The sequence below is a fragment of the Cervus elaphus genome, chromosome 20, assembly GCF_910594005.1.
Source record: "Cervus elaphus chromosome 20, mCerEla1.1, whole genome shotgun sequence".
Lineage (NCBI taxonomy): Eukaryota > Metazoa > Chordata > Mammalia > Artiodactyla > Cervidae > Cervus > Cervus elaphus.
In genome coordinates this window covers 111,919,058-111,936,085 of record NC_057834.1, presented here as the reverse complement: position 1 = coordinate 111,936,085, position 17,028 = coordinate 111,919,058, and the positions used below count along the sequence as shown (strand labels likewise).

Sequence of the window (17,028 nt, the reverse complement as noted above, 5' to 3'; positions counted from 1 at the left end):
GGGTGTTACCGCTTTCGCTGCTCAGCGGCTTTTAGACGCCTGCATTGCATAATCAGGTGTGCCTGATACACAGGTGTAGTGCCAAATGCGGGGCGTGTAACGCCCAGTACTTGGCAAAAGGTGTGCTTTTACTCTTTCTGCTCAGCAGATGAGAAAAAGTGAAGCTCAGACGAGAAAAGTACTTGCCCAGGTCACTGAACTGGGTGTGCCCAAGCAGGCCTGGAACCCAGTCTGCTGAACCCCAAGCCAGGCCCTTCCTGCGTGAGCACTCCTCCACCCAGCGTGAGCTCACCGAGTCAGGCCTGGCCCTTCCAGTCCTCACCGAAGCTGCCCTCCCTCCTGCTGCTGTCCCAGCTCCTCCACAGCTCCAGTGTTTGCCTTGCCTAACCCCTTCTGCAGATCTTCCTTAGCCGTCATTCATCAGGCCTCCCCACTTGGGATTTCTCTGCCTCCTCTCTGCCCTGCAGTGGGCCCCAGTGGAAAGACAGGGTTTCCTGTGCTGCTTTTAATCACTGATACTGTGTGAATGGGACTTCCCTGGTGGCTCAGGATAAAGAATCCGCCTGCGATGCAGGAGTTGGAGGAGATGCAGGTTCGATCCCTAGGTCGGGAAGATCCCCTGGAGGAGGGCATGGCAACTCACTCCAATATACTTGCTTGGAGAATTCCATGGACAGAGGAGCCTGGTGGGCTATAGTCCATAGGGACGCAAAGAGTTGGACACAACTGAAGTGATTTAGCACAGTGTGTGAATGAGTCTCTAGATTGTTTCACACTTTATTCTTCCCTCATCTGTGACATGAGGGTGATACTCCCTCCCCCAGGACCAGGGTAGATGTCTGGGTAAACTTGGTAAAAGTCACTCTGGATAGCTACCAGCTTCCACTCATTCTCCACTCTGAGTTTTCTTGCTCTTGCCAGTGTTCCCCCAGGCCTGGCATCAGCCCCTGTCCTCTAAAAGAAGGGCTGTGCTCCCTGCCTCAAAGCTGCTAGTCCTCCAGGACTTGGATTTTTCAGGTCTGAACTTCTGAGTTTCTCCCACCCTTCGTTTCATCTGGGGCTGGGCTTCTAAGACCCTGTTACTTTATCTTCATGAGAAAAAGCGATCAGCATTTTCAGAAAAGGAAATAGAACAATTTGTAAACTTGGAGAAAAATATTTGACTTGAGCAATAAAATAGCAAATTAAAACAGCATTCTGGAGATATTTTTCACCCATAACTTAAAATGTAAAATTTAATGATCTTAATGAAAAGTTGTTACTATAAATTGCTGGTGATCATGAGATCATCTTCTGCTTGAGAAGATCAGAGATGGATTCCTGGGGTATTTGACTTTTTCCCCCTCTTTTTATTGTTATAAAACTACTATTTTAACCATTACATAAAATTTACCATTTTAACCTTTTTTAACTGTACAGTCGGTAGCACTAAGTATAGTCACATTGTGCAACCATCACTACCATCCGCCTCCAGAACTTTTTCATCTTCCCAAACTGAAACATTGATTCTGTTAAACAACTCACTATACCCGCTTCCCCCAGCCTAGCAACCATCACTCTAGTTTCTATGAATTTGACTACTTTATGTAAACCTCATTTGAGTGGAATAATAATAAAATATTTACCCTTTTTTGTCTGGCTTATTTTACTGAGCATAATTCAGGGTTCATCCACTTTGTAACTGTGTCAAAATTACCTTCCTTTTTAAGGCTGAATCATATTCCTTTGTATGTATATATTACATTTTGTTTATCCACTTGTCCATCAATGGCTATTTGGGTGGTTTCCACATTTTAGCTCTTGGGAATAATGCTGCTATGAACATGAGTGTACAAATACCTTTTTGAGTCCCTGCTTTCACTTCTTTTGGGTGTATGCCCAGAAGTGAAATTGCTGGGTCATGTGGTAATTCTATGTTTATTTTTCAGAAAATAAACTTTTTTCCCCCATGGAGCTTCACCATTTTATATTCTCACCAACAATGCACAAAGGTTTCCATTTCTTTATATCCTCACCAACATTTGTACTTTGTTTCTGTTTTTGCTTGTTTGTTTTATAATGGCCATTCTAATCGGTGGCTTTGGCATTTGATCTGACTCTGAGAAGGTGAACAGGAGGTGAATGGGGAAGGTAGGTTGCTAGTGCATTTCAGCAGCAGAAAAGGCACATGTAAAGGCTAGAGCTTTGCCAGGGCCGGGTATGCCTAGGAACAGAGCAGCCCCATATGGCTGAGACTTAGAGAGCATGGGAAAGAGATGGCAGCAGATGAGGACTGAAGGCAGCAGCCACTGTCCCATCTCAGAGGCCTGAATCCTGGCTCAGAAGCTTAACTTACTTTGCTGACATAACAGATGGCACCAGAGGATGGGTTAGAAACTCTAGCACACTTTACTTATGAGTATCGTACCTACTGTGTGATGCTCACTAGATGTGAACAGGACAAGTTACTCTTTCTGGCTGATCCTCAGTTTCCTCTTCTGTTTCATAAGGGTTGGAGAGGATTGCGATAGTACCTACAGGAGAGACTTAATTGCTGTGATCAGGAAAGGGCTATGATGGGGAGGCTTTGGACTGACTGGAGCCAGCTGCCCTGCTGCATAGCTGACTCACCCCAGCCTGCTCCGGCTTGCCTGGAAGCCAGAACTCCCAGCTCAATGGACCTTGCCTTATATCCTGTGGCTTCTTCTCCGTGAGTCCCAGAGCCAAGGTGCTTATGCTGGGAGAGAAAGAAAGTAACCCCAGGAAGGCCGGGCCCAAGAATACCTGAGCAGCCCTGGGCCTTGTGGCAAGGCCTCTCCAGCTCAGAGAATGTGGTATGGACATAGCCACTTGTCACTCACTCCTCAGAACAGCTCCTCCAGAATGTCGCAGTCAGATGTCACAGACAAGGAAATTGAAGCCAGGGTAACTTGTCCGAGGCCACCAGCTAGGAAGCAGCAGGGCTAGGATTTGAATGTGATTCTCTGAGGATTTATGCATTCCTGGGACGTTGGATTAGATTCATTTATTTGTTCACTAGTCATTCAAAAAATATTTGCTGATTTTTTTGGCTGATATTCTATGACATATTCTATGATAGTATTGCAGCAAAAATATTTGCGGATATTCTATGTGCCACATACTGCACCAGCAGTGAATGACACACAGTCTCTGCCCCTGGGCCTTCTATAAGGTCCCTTTCCAAGGGCTAGGAATGACCTCTTATTGTGCTTCTGCTATGGAGCGTACCTAAATGGCTCATTTAATCTTTATAGCAGTCTGGAGACACAGAGATTACTGGCTTTATTTTAAAGGTAAGAAAGGTGAGAATCAGAGGAGGAAGGGATTTGCTCAAGATTGCACCTTGGGAAGGGGCAAAGTCAATGTTTAGATGACCTGGGGTGGCTGTCCTGTGTGTGTTCCCGAGTACTGATGCCTCCAACCTTCAGCTCAGCAGGGCAGCATGGATGCTCCAAGTGCTGTGATCATGTGCCTGCCCAGGGTGGGGCCCGTGAGTCCAGCTCAAGGCTTAAATGCTATATTGGGATGGCAAAAGGGTGTTGGGTGGGGCCTGGAAGGAGACCCACTGATCTGGTAATCCACTTTCACCACAGACTGGATGCAGGACCCCTAGGAAAGTTCTGTTTCTGGTTTTAGTCTTGTCTTCATCAAATGGTGTATGACTCTTTGCCCTGCCTTAGCCTAAAACCCTTGAAGGAGGATCAAAGGCGATCACAGAAGATGATATCAGACAGTCTGTAGCATGACCCTGGAGAAGGCAATGGCACCCCACTCCAGTACTTTTGCCTGGAAAATCCCATGGACGGAGGAGCCTGGTAGGCTGCAGTCCATGGGGTCACGAAGAGTCGGACACGACTGAACGACTTCACTTTCACTTTTCACTTTCATGCATTGGAGGAGGAAATGGCAACCCACTCCAGTGTTCTTGCCTGGAGAATCCCAGGGACGGGGGAGCCTGGTGGGCTGCCGTCTATGGGGTCGCACAGAGTTGGACACGACTGAAGCGACTTAGCAGCAGCAGCAGCATGACCCCAGGTCCTAGTGGAAGGTAAGGGAGGTTGAGAGGAGAGAGCTGATCCTGCCCTATGGGGGGCACATAACCTCAGTTCTTTTCTTTACCAAGCAAGATATACACACTCCTTAATGTTGAGTTTGAAATTCTTCTCCTCCTTCCCAGACCTACCCACCACCCACAGTCTGGGTCAGAGACTTTCCTATCTCCTACACCTGCTGACACTGTGTAGTCATTGTTTGCCTCCACTAGACTGTCTGAGAAGGGGCCACATCTGGGTCCCAGACCCGGTGCACAGTGTCTGCCCAGAGTGTCATGGCGGAGGTGGGGGGTGGGGGGTGGGTGGGTAGGCTGGGGTGTGGGTAACTGCGGGAGGAACAGAGTCCTGACTCCATCCCTGCAACACCTCCCCCACCACCGATCTCATTACTACCTTCCACGCTCTGACTCCCCTTGCCTGTTCCCTCTTTCTCCTCTCCACAGAGTGTAGAAGGAATGGGATGCCCTTTGCTTAGTGAGACCTCCGTGTGGGTCTCACTGGTCCCACCAGCATAAGGTGAACATTAAGAGGCCTTTGCTCTCCACCAGGCCCCGTGCAGGGTGCTGGCATAAAGCAAGAAATCTGAATCAGTTCCTCAATTTACGGGGCTTCCCTGGTGGCTCAGATGGTAAAGCGTCTGCCTGCAATGCAGGAAACCAAGGTTCGATCCTTGGGTCAGGAAGATTCCCCTGGAGAAGGAAATGGTAACCCACTCCAATATTCTTGCCTGGAAAATTCCATGGATGGAGGAGCCTGGTAGGCTATAGTCCATGGGCTCGCAAAGAGCCGGACACGACTGAGCGGTTTTACTTTCTTTCTTTCCTCAACAAATGACTCTCAAACCCTAACAAATGGCATCCATATTAACCACCATGTGAAGTCGCTCAGTCGTGTCCGACTCTTTGTGACCCCACGGACTGTAGCCTACCAGGTTCCTCCATCCATGGGATTTTCCAGGCAAGAATACTGGAGTGGGTTGCCATTTCCTTCTCCAGGAGATCTTCCCAACCCAGGGATTGAACCCCGGTCTCCCGCATTGTAGGCGGACGCTTTGCCGTCTGAGCCACCAGGGGGCCACCATATGGGGCCATTAAATTGGTCTGGCTTGATTGGGGGAAGGATATCTGGCAAGGCAGCAGTGAAAATGTGCAGAGCCCAGGGCAAAAGTCGGGAACCTCGCGGGCGTGCCTGCCGGGGGCGCTGCGCGGCCAAAGACGCAACACACACAGCACACGGGTTCTGGTGGATCACAAATCACAAGGCCTGGGTTGCCGTGGCAGCGGTGGCTGCAGTCTGCGGCCAGCTCGGGAGGCTGGCGGAGGAGTCCCACGGTCCGAGTCCTGCGAGGACTTCGCCGCGAGGGGGCAGGCTAGCATCATGGCCACCAAGTGGTTCACCGGCGCGCCCTTCGGGGTGCAGAGCCACAGGTGGGGCGGGATGGGGGTGGGGGAAAGAGGGCCTGTGACTGGAGGGCCCATGAAAGAGGGCTGGAGCCTGCGGACAGGGAGCGAAAAGCGGGGAGGGCTGGCAGTCAGGGGTGAACGGGCAGGACTTTATATCCGCCTCCCGGCTCTGCGTTTCCCTGCCCAGAGTCCTTTAATTATCCCATTAAGTTGTTTAAAATCATTTCTGAAGGACCTCTATGTGCTGCTCAGAGAGGCCAAGTGGCCTGGCCCATAGTAGGTCACTCAACCCAAAGGTCCTGGGTAGAATTTCAGCCCAGGTGTCTTTCTTCATTCATATGTATGATATGTAGTGTGTTGGGTATCAGTTCAGTGGCTCAGTCATGTCGAACTCTTTGTGACCCCATGGACTGCAGCATGCCAGGCTTCCCTGTTCATCAACAACTCCTGGAGCTTACTCAAACTCATGTCCATGGAGTCACTGATACCATCCAACCATCTCATCCTCTGTTGTCTCCTTCTCCTCTTGCCTTCAGTCTTTCCCAGCACCAGGGTCTTTTCCAACGAGTCAGTTCTTCCCATCAGGTGGCCAAAGTATTGGAGCTTCAGCTTCAGCATCAGTCCTTCCAATGAATATCCAGGACTGATTTCCTTTAGGATGGACTGGCTTGATCTCCTTGCAGTCCAAGGGACTCTCAAGAGTCTTCTCCAACACCACAGTTCAAAAGCATCAATTTTTCGGTGCTTAGCTTTTTTTATAGTCCAACTCTCACGTCCATACAAGACTATTGGAAAAACCATAGCTTTGACTAGACGGACTTTTGTTGGCAAAGTAATATCTCTGCTTTTTAATATGCTGTCTAGTTTGGTCATAACTTTTCTTTCCGGGAGCAAGCGTCTTTTAATTTCATGGCTGCAGTCACCATCTGCAGTGATTTTGGAGCACCAAAAAATAAAGTCAGCCACTGTTTCCCCATGTATTTTCCATGAAGTGATGGGACCAGATGCCATGATCTTAGTTTTCTGAATGTTGAGTTTTAAGCCAAATTTTTCAGTCTCCTCTTTCACTTTCATCAGGAGGCTCTTTAGTTCTTCTTAGCTTTCTGCCATAAGGGTGGTGTCATCTGCATATCTGAGGTTATTGATATTTCTCCCGGCAATCTTGATTCCAGCTTGTGCTTCATCCAGCCCAGCATTTCGCATGATGTACTCTTCATATAAGTTAAATGAGCAGGGTGACAATATGCAGCCTTGACACTCTCCTTGCCCGATTTGTCACTAGTCTGTTGTTCCATGTCCAGTTCTAACTTGCTTCCTGGCCTGCACACAGGTCTCAGGAGCATCTTGGTGTACATGTCTCGGGTGCACCACATACATATACACACCGTGCTGCGCTCAGTGGCTCCGTGGTGTCCAACTCTTCGCGACCCCATGGACAGTAACCCCCAAGGCTTCCCTGTCCAGGGGATTGCCCAGGCAAGAACACTGGAGTGGGTTGCCATTTTCTTCTCCAGTGGATCTTCCCGACCCAGGGATGGAACATGCATCTCCTGCATTGGCAGGTGGATTCTTTACTACTGCAGCACTTGGGAAGCCCCATCTATATCTATGTTTATATCTATATCTCTATATAAATGTCACCTACTATGTGCCAGGCTCAGTTCTAGCATCTGGGAATGAAACAATGAACAAAACAGCAAAACCCTTGCTCATGAGCTTGCCTTCTTATAAGAGAGGTGGCTGGAGTGGATAATAAGCAAAAAAAAAAGAAAAATATATAAAGTGTTAGATAGTGATAAGGGCTATGGAAAAACAGACAGTGGGGGGGGAGGAGCTGGCAGGTTCTGGGGTGGGGTTGCACTGAGAAGGTGACTTTTGAGTAAAGGTCCTCAGCAGGGGGTAGGTGACCAGTCTAGGGTGGAGTCTAGGGAGAGTGAACAGAAGTACAAAGGCCGTGAGGAGGCAGCAGCCCTGTTCATCTCATCTTTCATGGGCCAGCTCCAAAGTCACCTCCCCTGGGACGCCAGTTCCCCTGCCCCCTAGAACTTCCCTCATCAGGGCTGGGTGCCTTTCACTGGGTGTCTGTCCTCCCAGGTTTGACGTCTCCGCTGTTTATCCCAGCCAGAAGAAGTTAAGCACCTTCACGGAAGCTCCATACTCCAGGGTTTACTCTGTGGACGTGGTGAGTTTGCACAGCTTCCTGACTCTCCCATGTGGTCTGGCCACTGTCCCTCTGAGTCCCCCACCATGGCAGATGAGCTCAGCTGTGAAAGGGGCATGCCTCACACCCCTCTGTGCGCTCAACCCACAGCTCAGGGCTTGGCTCAGAGCTGGGCTTTCGATGTGTTTGATAAACACAGGACTGTGGTGAAAAGAGTGGGTTGGAACCACAGAGACAGTGGGTTCCACTGGCAGCTCTCGCACAGACTGGCCGTGGGCCCTCTCTGAAGGGTAAGGGGGCTAGCAACAGAGGTTGTCATGGTTATACCTTGAGTGCCAGGCTCGGGGCTGGAGGAGGGGGCTCCACAGGCATTGTCTGTCCTTTCTCAGGTCAGGATGACAGCATGCTAAGGGCTTGCTCTGCAGATGGACTGGCGGGTGCGGCTGGCCCCGCTCTGATTCCACTCTGACTCAGTCCCACATAGGACCCGGGACCTATGGCTTCAAGGAGACCTGCTTCAGCAACAAGAAACTGAAGAAAGAGGTGGGCACAGGCTGGGCCAAGGCCCAGGAAGCCACCCGGCTGACCCAGCTGCCCCACTTCCAGTACCAGGCCATCATGAAAGAGAAGCGGCAGCAGGTGAGGCCCCCGGGGCCCCATCCCGCCCCATCACAGGCACCAGCTCCTCCTGTCCAGCTCTAGGGTGGCCTGCAGTGTCCTTCCATGCCCAGGTAGAGCTCATCCTTTAAGGAAGACACCATCCCCTGGGCTCCTGCCCACATAGACACGGGTGTAAAGTTCTTACCTCATCTCTGTTCTCCTGGGGCAGAAGGAAAAGCTGGGGCCTGGCTCCTACAACTTCAAAGACTTCCTAGAAGAGCTGCAGTCAAAACCAGGCAGCACTCGTGGGCTGCTCAGCTCTGGGGAGATTCGCTTCCGAGGACTCATTGGGGTAGGTGTTCTCATACCTGGAGTGGGAGCCTTCCCACTCTCTCCTCTGGAGCATGCCCCTGGGTGGGGCTGGAAGCACCCTGTCACCTATGGTCTCCTCGCCAGGCTCGGCTAGGCTCTTCTCTGAGACACAGGCCATCTGCTTCCAGGGCCACCTCTTTGAGCCCACTGGCTGTCGTAGGTTCCTATTGTCTCCCCCACCAGACCAGGAGCTCCCTGATGGCAAGAAAGGGTCTGGTTCATCTTTGAGTCACCAACACAAAGCCCAGGCACATAGTAGGCGCTCAGCAAACTCATCCATCTCTATAGCCATCTATCCAGCAAATAATGATGGAGCACCCTCTAGTGCCACATACTGTTCTAGGCCCTGGGGTTCCAGCAGTGACAATGACAAGGTCTCTGCCCTCATGGAGCTGTGGTCCTAGTGGTAGAAACAACAGCACAAAGAAGCAAATCACATAAAATCTTAGCCATGAGGAAAAATGAGACAGGGAGGGATGCAAGTGATGGAGGTGCCATTTATAGGGTAGTCAGGGAAGACCTCTGGAAGGAGGTGGCATTTGAGCAAAGTCTGTGTAGGTGAGCAATGGAGACTCACGGAATCTGTGAGTTAGGGTCGGGGAGGCGAGAGCAGAGGGGCGAGGACCCAGACATGAGGACCTTTGACAAGGTGGAGGCCTCAGGTTTGATTCCAGGTGCTGTTGGAGGACAGTGGAGAAGGGTTTTGATGTTGGGGGGGTGGTGGAGCTGATGACATACTTATGGGGATGGGGGTTGGAGGCATTCAGATAGGAGGTGATGGTGGTGAGAGGTGGGGGTGACAGGAGGGCTACAGTGGTATCGTGTGGGTAGGGATGGTCTTCTCATGCGGGGAGAGCTCTGAGTGGGGCTCAGCCTCTATAAGGCAGCAAGGGCAAAGATAGGGGTCACACCCACACTGCCAGCACTGATCCTCCTCCCCAGCCCACCCACTCTCTGTGCTGGACACCCCATCCTCCTCACTCCTCAGGTGTGCTGTGAGCTTTCAACACGAGGGCTTTGCTCCTGCTCTTCCTTTATCAGAAATGCTGTTCCTCCTCCAGCGGCACCTTCCCCTAAGGACTCCCTCCACGCCCCTCAGCTCCGAGGCCTGACCTGATCCTGCGAGATGCCACCCTGTCCCCGGAGCCCCGATTGTGGCTGTGTTCAGTGTCTCTCTCCCCCAGGGCACAGCAGCCCCTGAGGGTGGACACATCTGCCCGGTTGATTCGTTGCAGAATTCCCCGGTCCTCGCAGCACCTGGTACATAGTAGGCACGTGGTAGGTCTTTGTGGACTAAGGGCACACCTGCCTGCTAAGCACCCATCCTCCAAAACACTGTTGATTTTTTTTATAACCACTCCAGACCAGCCCTTGGAGGCTCAGAGAGGATAAACACCTTGCCCCAGTGGGCCAAGCAGGCAAGGAGGGGGGATGTCCAGCAACAAAACCAGGGCCTTTCCTCCACAGCTCTCCACCGTGAAAACTCCTATGGAGCCTAGAGATTATTCATTTCCCCGTTCAGGGGATGTACACATGTCCTCAAGTGCAGAAGCTGTAACTGCCCTGTAGGGAGAGGGGCTGTCTGGAGGCATTGAAAAATGAGTCTTTACCTTCAAGTCTAAAGTAATAATAGCTGACACTTAACGCAGCACTCGCCACATGCCAGGCACCGTTGTAGCACTTGAATGTACTAATTAATGTAATCCTCACAACAGCCTGTGAAGCAGGCGCTATCATCTCCACTTTACAGACAGAGAATGAGCACAGAGAGGTTAAGCGACTGCCCTCGGTCACAGAGCTACTCAGCGGCAGAGGCAGGATTGAATCCACGGTGTCCATGCATAACCACCACCCTTGACTCACTTGTGTTGTCCCTTGACGATATGTGAAGGACAAGGTCTAATGTCAGAGCCCAGCCCCGCTGAAGGCAGAGGATTTGGGGGAACGAATCAGATGCAGGCTGTTTCCTCCTGTGCTCTGGTCCTCAACACTGGGGCATCTGGGAGGGCTGGCTGAGCAGGTGAAGGTCCCATGGCCTGTCCCTCCCTTCCGGCTGTCTCTCCTCCCCTCTGGTCCCCATATCTGCTGCTGCGGTAACTCACTAGGCCCTGCGGGATTTCTCTGAGCTGCCCTCCTGGGCTCAGGGCCAGACAGTGAGTCAGTGAGTCTCACATCCAAGGCCTGCTTTTCTCGCTGTCATCTGCTGTAAGTCCTGGACTGGGGACCTGATGGCCTCCTCTGGCCTCTGGCCCCTGCAGTCATCCCCCCACTGCTGGTCGGACAGGCCTACAGATGCCACCTGTGCAGGCTGCTGACTTCCCCTTGGGGGCCTCCCCAGTGCCAAGGTCAAAGCTCTGGCTGCCCGCTTGAGGGCCCATGAGTCCTTCCCCAGAGAGGATGGGGCTGATGAACCCTGCAAAGCCAGTGCTGTCTCTGCTAGCCTGGGATCTGCCTCCATCCCCCTTCCCTTGGCTGTGGGGACACCAGGATTCCCAGCTTTGGAGTCCCTTCATTAGTTTCTCTCCTCGGCTCCTCTTTCCCAGGCTCCACCCTCCCACCACCCTCTTCTTCTTCTTTTTTTTTTCTCCCTTGAGACAGCATCATACTTCTTTTTATTTATTTATTTTTGCTGTGCACCTTCTTAAGCACCCGCATGCCTCAGAATCAAGGCTGGACACCCTGCTCGGCTTTCAGGGCCATCCCACTCTCTCCTAGCGTACCTCTCCCATTGTCTCAAAGGTGCTCTTCCTGCCCCCTCTACCTGGGGGGCCAGTCCCTCGCCCTTCATCTTCTGGGATCCTTCTCCTTCTTCAAGGTCCAGCTGAAAAAAATGACAAGTGACAATTTCTCCATTCCCACACACCTCTCCCCCCAGAATTAATCACTCCTGGTTGGGTCCCCAAAGGCCTGAAACAACATTCTAGCTAAAATCAGGGGCGTTTACACCAGCCCACACGTGTTACTGCGCCTCTGATCCTGAAGGGTCGAGGGGGGAGGGGAGGCTGTGTTGACGGGGTGCCAGCACTGGGCTCCTCTTGGCCTCTGAGCTCCCTGAGCATCTGCGCTTGCTCCTTTGTTATGACCCTCACGTCTAAGTTCTCCCCAGGGGTCATGATGCTCATTGTCTGGGAAACAGCAGAGGACCAGAAAGATCACACATGGATTTAGAAGTTAAAACCCTTGCACTGGTGCTAGTGGTAAAGAACTCGCCTGCCAATGCTGGAGATGTAAGAGACCTGGGCTTGATCCCCGGGTCGGGATGATCCCCTGGAGAAAGAAATGGCAACCCACTCCAGTATTCTTGCCTTAGACGGGAAGTGTGGCAGTAACGGCACTCCCCACTCCCAGTGAGGGCAGGATAAGGCTCTTGGTGCTAGATGGGGAGACTGAGGCTAGCCACGTGCTGGAAGAGGCAGAGCTGGGGTTTGAACCCTGGAACGCTGTCTGGCTTCACCACTAATCCTGCCTGTCTGCACCAAGGGACTGGTAGTCTGGCGGGCTACAGTCCATGGGGTCGTTCAGAGGTCAGAAACGGCTGCAGCAACTTGGCACGCATACACGCCCCTTTCCAGCGGGGGGACCTTGGACACAGGTTTCCCTCTCTGAGGCTCAGTTTCCCCATCTGTTGATTGCAGTGGCACTGATTTGATCTCATCAGGTTGCCTCTAGGGCCAAGATGTTAAGGCTTGTAAAGCACCTAATACTTGATGCCAGGACCCACCTTCCTACTTTGGGGCTTCTCTCCTGAACACACCTGGAAACCTTGGGCCCTGGAAGAAGGCAAAGTGCAGTCTTGCTCCTCTGAGGGTGAACAAATCTGATGCCTGCTGTGGCCCGACTCTCCCAGCAAAGCTCCCTGTCCTCTCTGCCTGGCCTGGTTCTGGGCTGCTTTCCAGGAGGTTCCAGGGGCTGGAGGGAGGCAGGGCTGAGCCATCTGTGGAGCGGCAGCGACTCCATGTGGCTAAAAGATGCAATGCAGCAGCAAACATCCTGCCAGATCTTTACCCAAAGATGGCCACTCTGCCACCCACCCACCCACCCGTCTACCCACCTACCCTGCAGGGTGGCTCTCCTCATTACACCTAGAAAGGCCATACCTCTGACCCTGGCAATCGTTGCAGCCAGGGTCATTCTGACCCACATGGTCATTCCAGCCACAGTTCTCAACCTCTCTTACCTCTTTCTCCACCCACTTCCCACTCTCCCAACCCCCTCGGTCAAGGTAGCCACCCTACTCTGACTACGAGATGTTTGCACATGCTATGGGCTGAGAATGTGCAGGAGGCTTTAAAGACATTATTTCATTTCATTTTCATTACCCTGGAAGAAAGTACTACTGTCCCTGTGCTTAAAATATGGACCATGAGGCTAAGGAGGATCTTTAAGTGGCATGCCCAAGATCACTCAGCTAGGAAGCAGTGGAGCCTGGATTCTAACCTGGGACTCCAGATACCTCCAGGTCACAGCACTGTTCACAGACCAGTGGAAAACCCATTCGTGTAAATGCAGGGCTATGACACAGGGGTGTGTATAATGGATGGGATTTCTGAGATCACCAAAGCAAGCAGCTATCTGGGGAATCGGGGAAGGATGGCTTCATTCTCAGGAGAGATGACATTTGAGCTGGCTTTGCAGGACTAGAATCTTCCAAGGTCAAGAAGATAGGAGGGGTAGCAGTAACGGCACAAGCAAGCAAAGGCAGGGAATTTGCCAGAATGCGTATGTTTGGGGACCAGCAAGAACCTCACTTTAGCTAAAGTGTCAGACCTGGGAAGGGAGCTGTGAGGGATAAGTCGGACAGACTAGTGGGGCCCCAGGGAAGCATGTGAACTTTTTGATTTCTTATTTCTTTTTGGCTGTGCTGAGTCTTGGCTGTGTGCAGGCTCTCTCTAGTTGCGGTTTGCAGGCCTCTCTGCAGTGGCTTCTCCTGCTGTGGAGAACAGGCTCTAGGAGCACAGGCTTCAGTAGTTGCAGCCCAAGGACTCAGCAGTTGTGGTGCACAGACTTAGTTGCTCCACAGCATGTGGGATCTTCTGGGACCAGGGATGGAACCCGTGTGCCTGCATTGGCAGGTGAATTCCCATCCACTCTACCACCAGGGAAGTCTCGAGAATCTGAATTTTGGAACTGAAGTTCTGAGCGGTGGCAGAGGCTAGCAGGCCCGCAGTGCTGTGTGTTTTTGGAGGGCAGTTAACATGCAGGGTCTCTGAAAATCCTGTTCCCCTCTGGGGGGCATCTCTTCTTCAGGTGCACACAGTTGCACAAGGAGTGGGACTAATGGCCTTTGTATCCGTCCCCCACCCGCAGAACTACTATCCAGGGCCTGGAAATTATGGGGAGAAGGGCAACCCATTCACGAAGCTGGAGGAGAGTGCCTGGAACCGGTCTCACTCCGAGGGCCTCATGTGCAGAATGGCCAACCAGCGGCGCCCCTTGGCTCACCAGGTATCCCCCTCACCTGGCCAGGCCTCACCCAGCTTCCTGTGCAGCCCTGGGTGGGAGGAGTCCCAGGGCAGATGGGGAACCTGAGGCCCCAAGAGGGTGATGTACCAGTAGGGATTGTCCTCTGTGTTCTGTTCCAGGGGAGTGGTCTGGCACCGGGCACTTACACCTTCAAAAGTGGCATCGAAGTGTGCCTGGCAAAAGTCACGGGCACCCGTGGTCCCTACGACATCTTCTCTGGTGACCGAAGCAAGCCCCAGCCTTACGGACATTACTCTGTGCAGGTGAGTGCGCAGACCGGCTGTGCCTTCCCCGGCGGGAAGACCAGCCTCACTCATCTACAGCACCTTGTGTGCCAGGCTCTGCAGGGGGAGGTGGGGGAACAGGGGGCCCTTCCCACATCCTCCCCACTCCCCACTCCCAGCAAGGGAGGGATAAGGCTCTTCGTGCGAGATGGGGAGACTGAGGCTAGCCACGTAGCTGGAAGAGGCAGAGCCGGATTTGAACCCCAGGACGCTGTCTGGCTTCACCACCAGTCCCTTCTTGTCTGCACCAGCGTGAACTACAGAGGAGGTGCAAGTGGTCACAGTACCAGGCCTGGAAGGGACACGGGCCACCAGGCCTGCTGAGACCTGGATGGTGCAGCCTGGGTGTCCTGCTATTTTGGAAACACTTCCGGCCACTGCAGACCGAGCTAAGCTGTCTGGGTTAGTGGCAGAGAACTGGAGGGCCAAGAGGAGAAACTGAGGTAGAATTTTAGCTTGGTGCAACCATTTCCTGCACCCACTGAGATCCTGTTATGTGATTCCTTAGCACCCTGGGCTTTGCTTTCATAGCAACTGGAAGAATCTGCCTACGCTGCAGGAGACATGGCTTCTATCCCTGGGTTGGGAAGATCCTCTAGAGAAGGGAATGGCAACTCACTCCAGTATTCTTGCCTGGAGAATTCCATGGAAAGAGGAGCCTGGCGGGTTACAGTCCATGGGATCACAAAGAGCTGGACACGATTAAGCGACTAACACTTTCACTTTAACTAACTCCCTGTTACACATGTAACTCATGTGTACCTTGGGCCAGGTAATTGTCTGGCTGCAGGGGAACCTCCCTCTGTGGTACTTACATTTTAACACAAAAAGAAACACAATCACAAGTGAAAACTAGGTAGACTGTTAGCAGGAGGTGGACCCTGTGATCAAGGCATCAGGAGTGCTAGGACATGAGGGGTGGTGGTAAAATCCTGAAATACTTTTGGCCCCGCCCTGCAACCTGGCTTCTCCCTGTGACCTTCCAGTCCTGCTCATGACCAGCTGCTAAGGTGTCCCTCACAGCATAGTAGGGTCCTTGGACCCTCCTCAGGCCCTGCAGCCAATGCCCAGTCCACAGGATAAGATTTTGTGATATCGAAAAAACAGGCGTTTTCAAGAGCAGTTTTAGGTTCACAGCAAGACTGAGCTGAAAGTACAGGTCATCATATGTCCTCTGTACCCCCTACATGCACAGCCCCCTACTATCAGTAATCCACACCAGAGGGGAACATTTGTTACAGTCAATGAATCTACATGGACACATTATCACCCGAAGTCCATAGTTTATATTAGGGTTCACTTTTGGTGTTGCATGTTCTATGGGTTCAGACAAATGTATAATAACATGTATCCACCATTATAGTGTCATACAGAGTAGTTTCATTGCCCTAAGAATCCTGAGTGTTCCCCCATCACACTGGTTTTTATGTATTTGGACTATCACTCCTACTTAGAATAAATGTCAGGAAATGTCCACGAAACAAGTGGAAGAAGAAGTAGATGAAGGCAAGCTGGGCTGCAGGGTGTAGCACATAGGAGGGGCTGTTAGAGACCCCCACACCTCTGCCCTGCCACTGGGGGACCCCCTGCTTGGCTCTGTGGGGAGGGTCTGGAAACACAGACCTTGCTTTTCTTGGCATAACAGATCTCTTTTATCCCCCTCTGTTTCTCAGAAAAAAAGACCCAGGGAACTGACAAATTTCCAGAGCTTCGTGGAGGAACTTAACCTGCATCACAATAAGAAGCGTGGAGTTTTTTCAAAAGTTCCTCGCAATCTGAAAACCCCTACAGAAAGAATCTATTGGGCCACCCTTAGCCAGTGCCCCCGAAAACTAGTCAGTGTCCCCTCTGTGGCCTTCCTTCCCTCTTTTCTTGGAAGGGGATCCCCTATGCAGAGGCAGGGTGGGATGGAGGTGGCTATTTCGGGGAAAGCCCAGATTTGGGTACCAGACTCACCTAGTTCCCAATCCTGGTCTGGCACTCACTGGTCTCAGTGGGTCAGTCTCTCTCACTCTCTGAGCCTTGGTTTACACACTTGTCCCGTGAGTGTGACCAGGTGGCTGTGAGAATTCAATGAGGTTAGTACTAGAGTCTCTAGCATGGAGCCTGGCACCTGGGAAGTGCTCAGTGGGCATTTCTGCCCCTCTCTCCCCTGCAGAGAGGACGAGGGGAAGACTGGAGGTGGGCTGAGTGTAAGAGGCACACACCTGTTCCATTCAGAGGAGTGGTGGGTTCCTCTCTGAGGGCTCAGCAGCCAGTGATCTGAGTAGCTTCTGGACTTTAGTCCTCCCCCAAGCATGGTCTGCCCCACATAGGTCGCTGAGGGCTTGGGAAGGTGAGGGCGTGTAGAGGAATGATCAAGGGTACCAGCACTTCCTGAATACCTGCTCTGGGCCAGGCACCTTTCAGCCTCCTTCAGGAAGGGATTGTTTTTTGCATTTCATGAAAGGAAACCGAGGCTCAGAGATCAGAAGGGATTTGCCCAGGCTCTCAGCAAAGGGGAAAAGGAGCCGGGAGTGGAGCCCAGCTCAACTAGCTCCAAAGTCTGAGTGGCTTCTGCTCCCCAGGCTGGGCTCTGGAACACCTCTCTGGACCCTGCCAGACCTGGAGGGCCCCCACCCCAACCCCCGGGAACCTGGAAAGAGGTGTCAGGCTGATGGGCGGGGACAGAGCGGTTAGCAGGGGTCATGAGG

General features: G+C 52.2%; 1 protein-coding gene across 1 annotated transcript in view; it reads left to right on the top strand.

Annotated features, from left to right (window-relative positions):
* Nucleotides 1-5,429: 5,429 nt before the first annotated feature.
* Nucleotides 5,430-17,028, top strand: part of LEXM (lymphocyte expansion molecule) — a 28,873-nt gene continuing 17,274 nt past the window's right edge. The window contains exons 1-7 of the mRNA XM_043876371.1: nucleotides 5,430-5,479; nucleotides 7,550-7,637; nucleotides 8,091-8,255; nucleotides 8,446-8,568; nucleotides 13,896-14,033; nucleotides 14,171-14,314; nucleotides 16,009-16,170. Coding sequence (XP_043732306.1) covers nucleotides 5,430-5,479; nucleotides 7,550-7,637; nucleotides 8,091-8,255; nucleotides 8,446-8,568; nucleotides 13,896-14,033; nucleotides 14,171-14,314; nucleotides 16,009-16,170 — 870 coding nt within the window. The remainder of the gene's footprint in view (nucleotides 5,480-7,549; nucleotides 7,638-8,090; nucleotides 8,256-8,445; nucleotides 8,569-13,895; nucleotides 14,034-14,170; nucleotides 14,315-16,008; nucleotides 16,171-17,028) is intronic.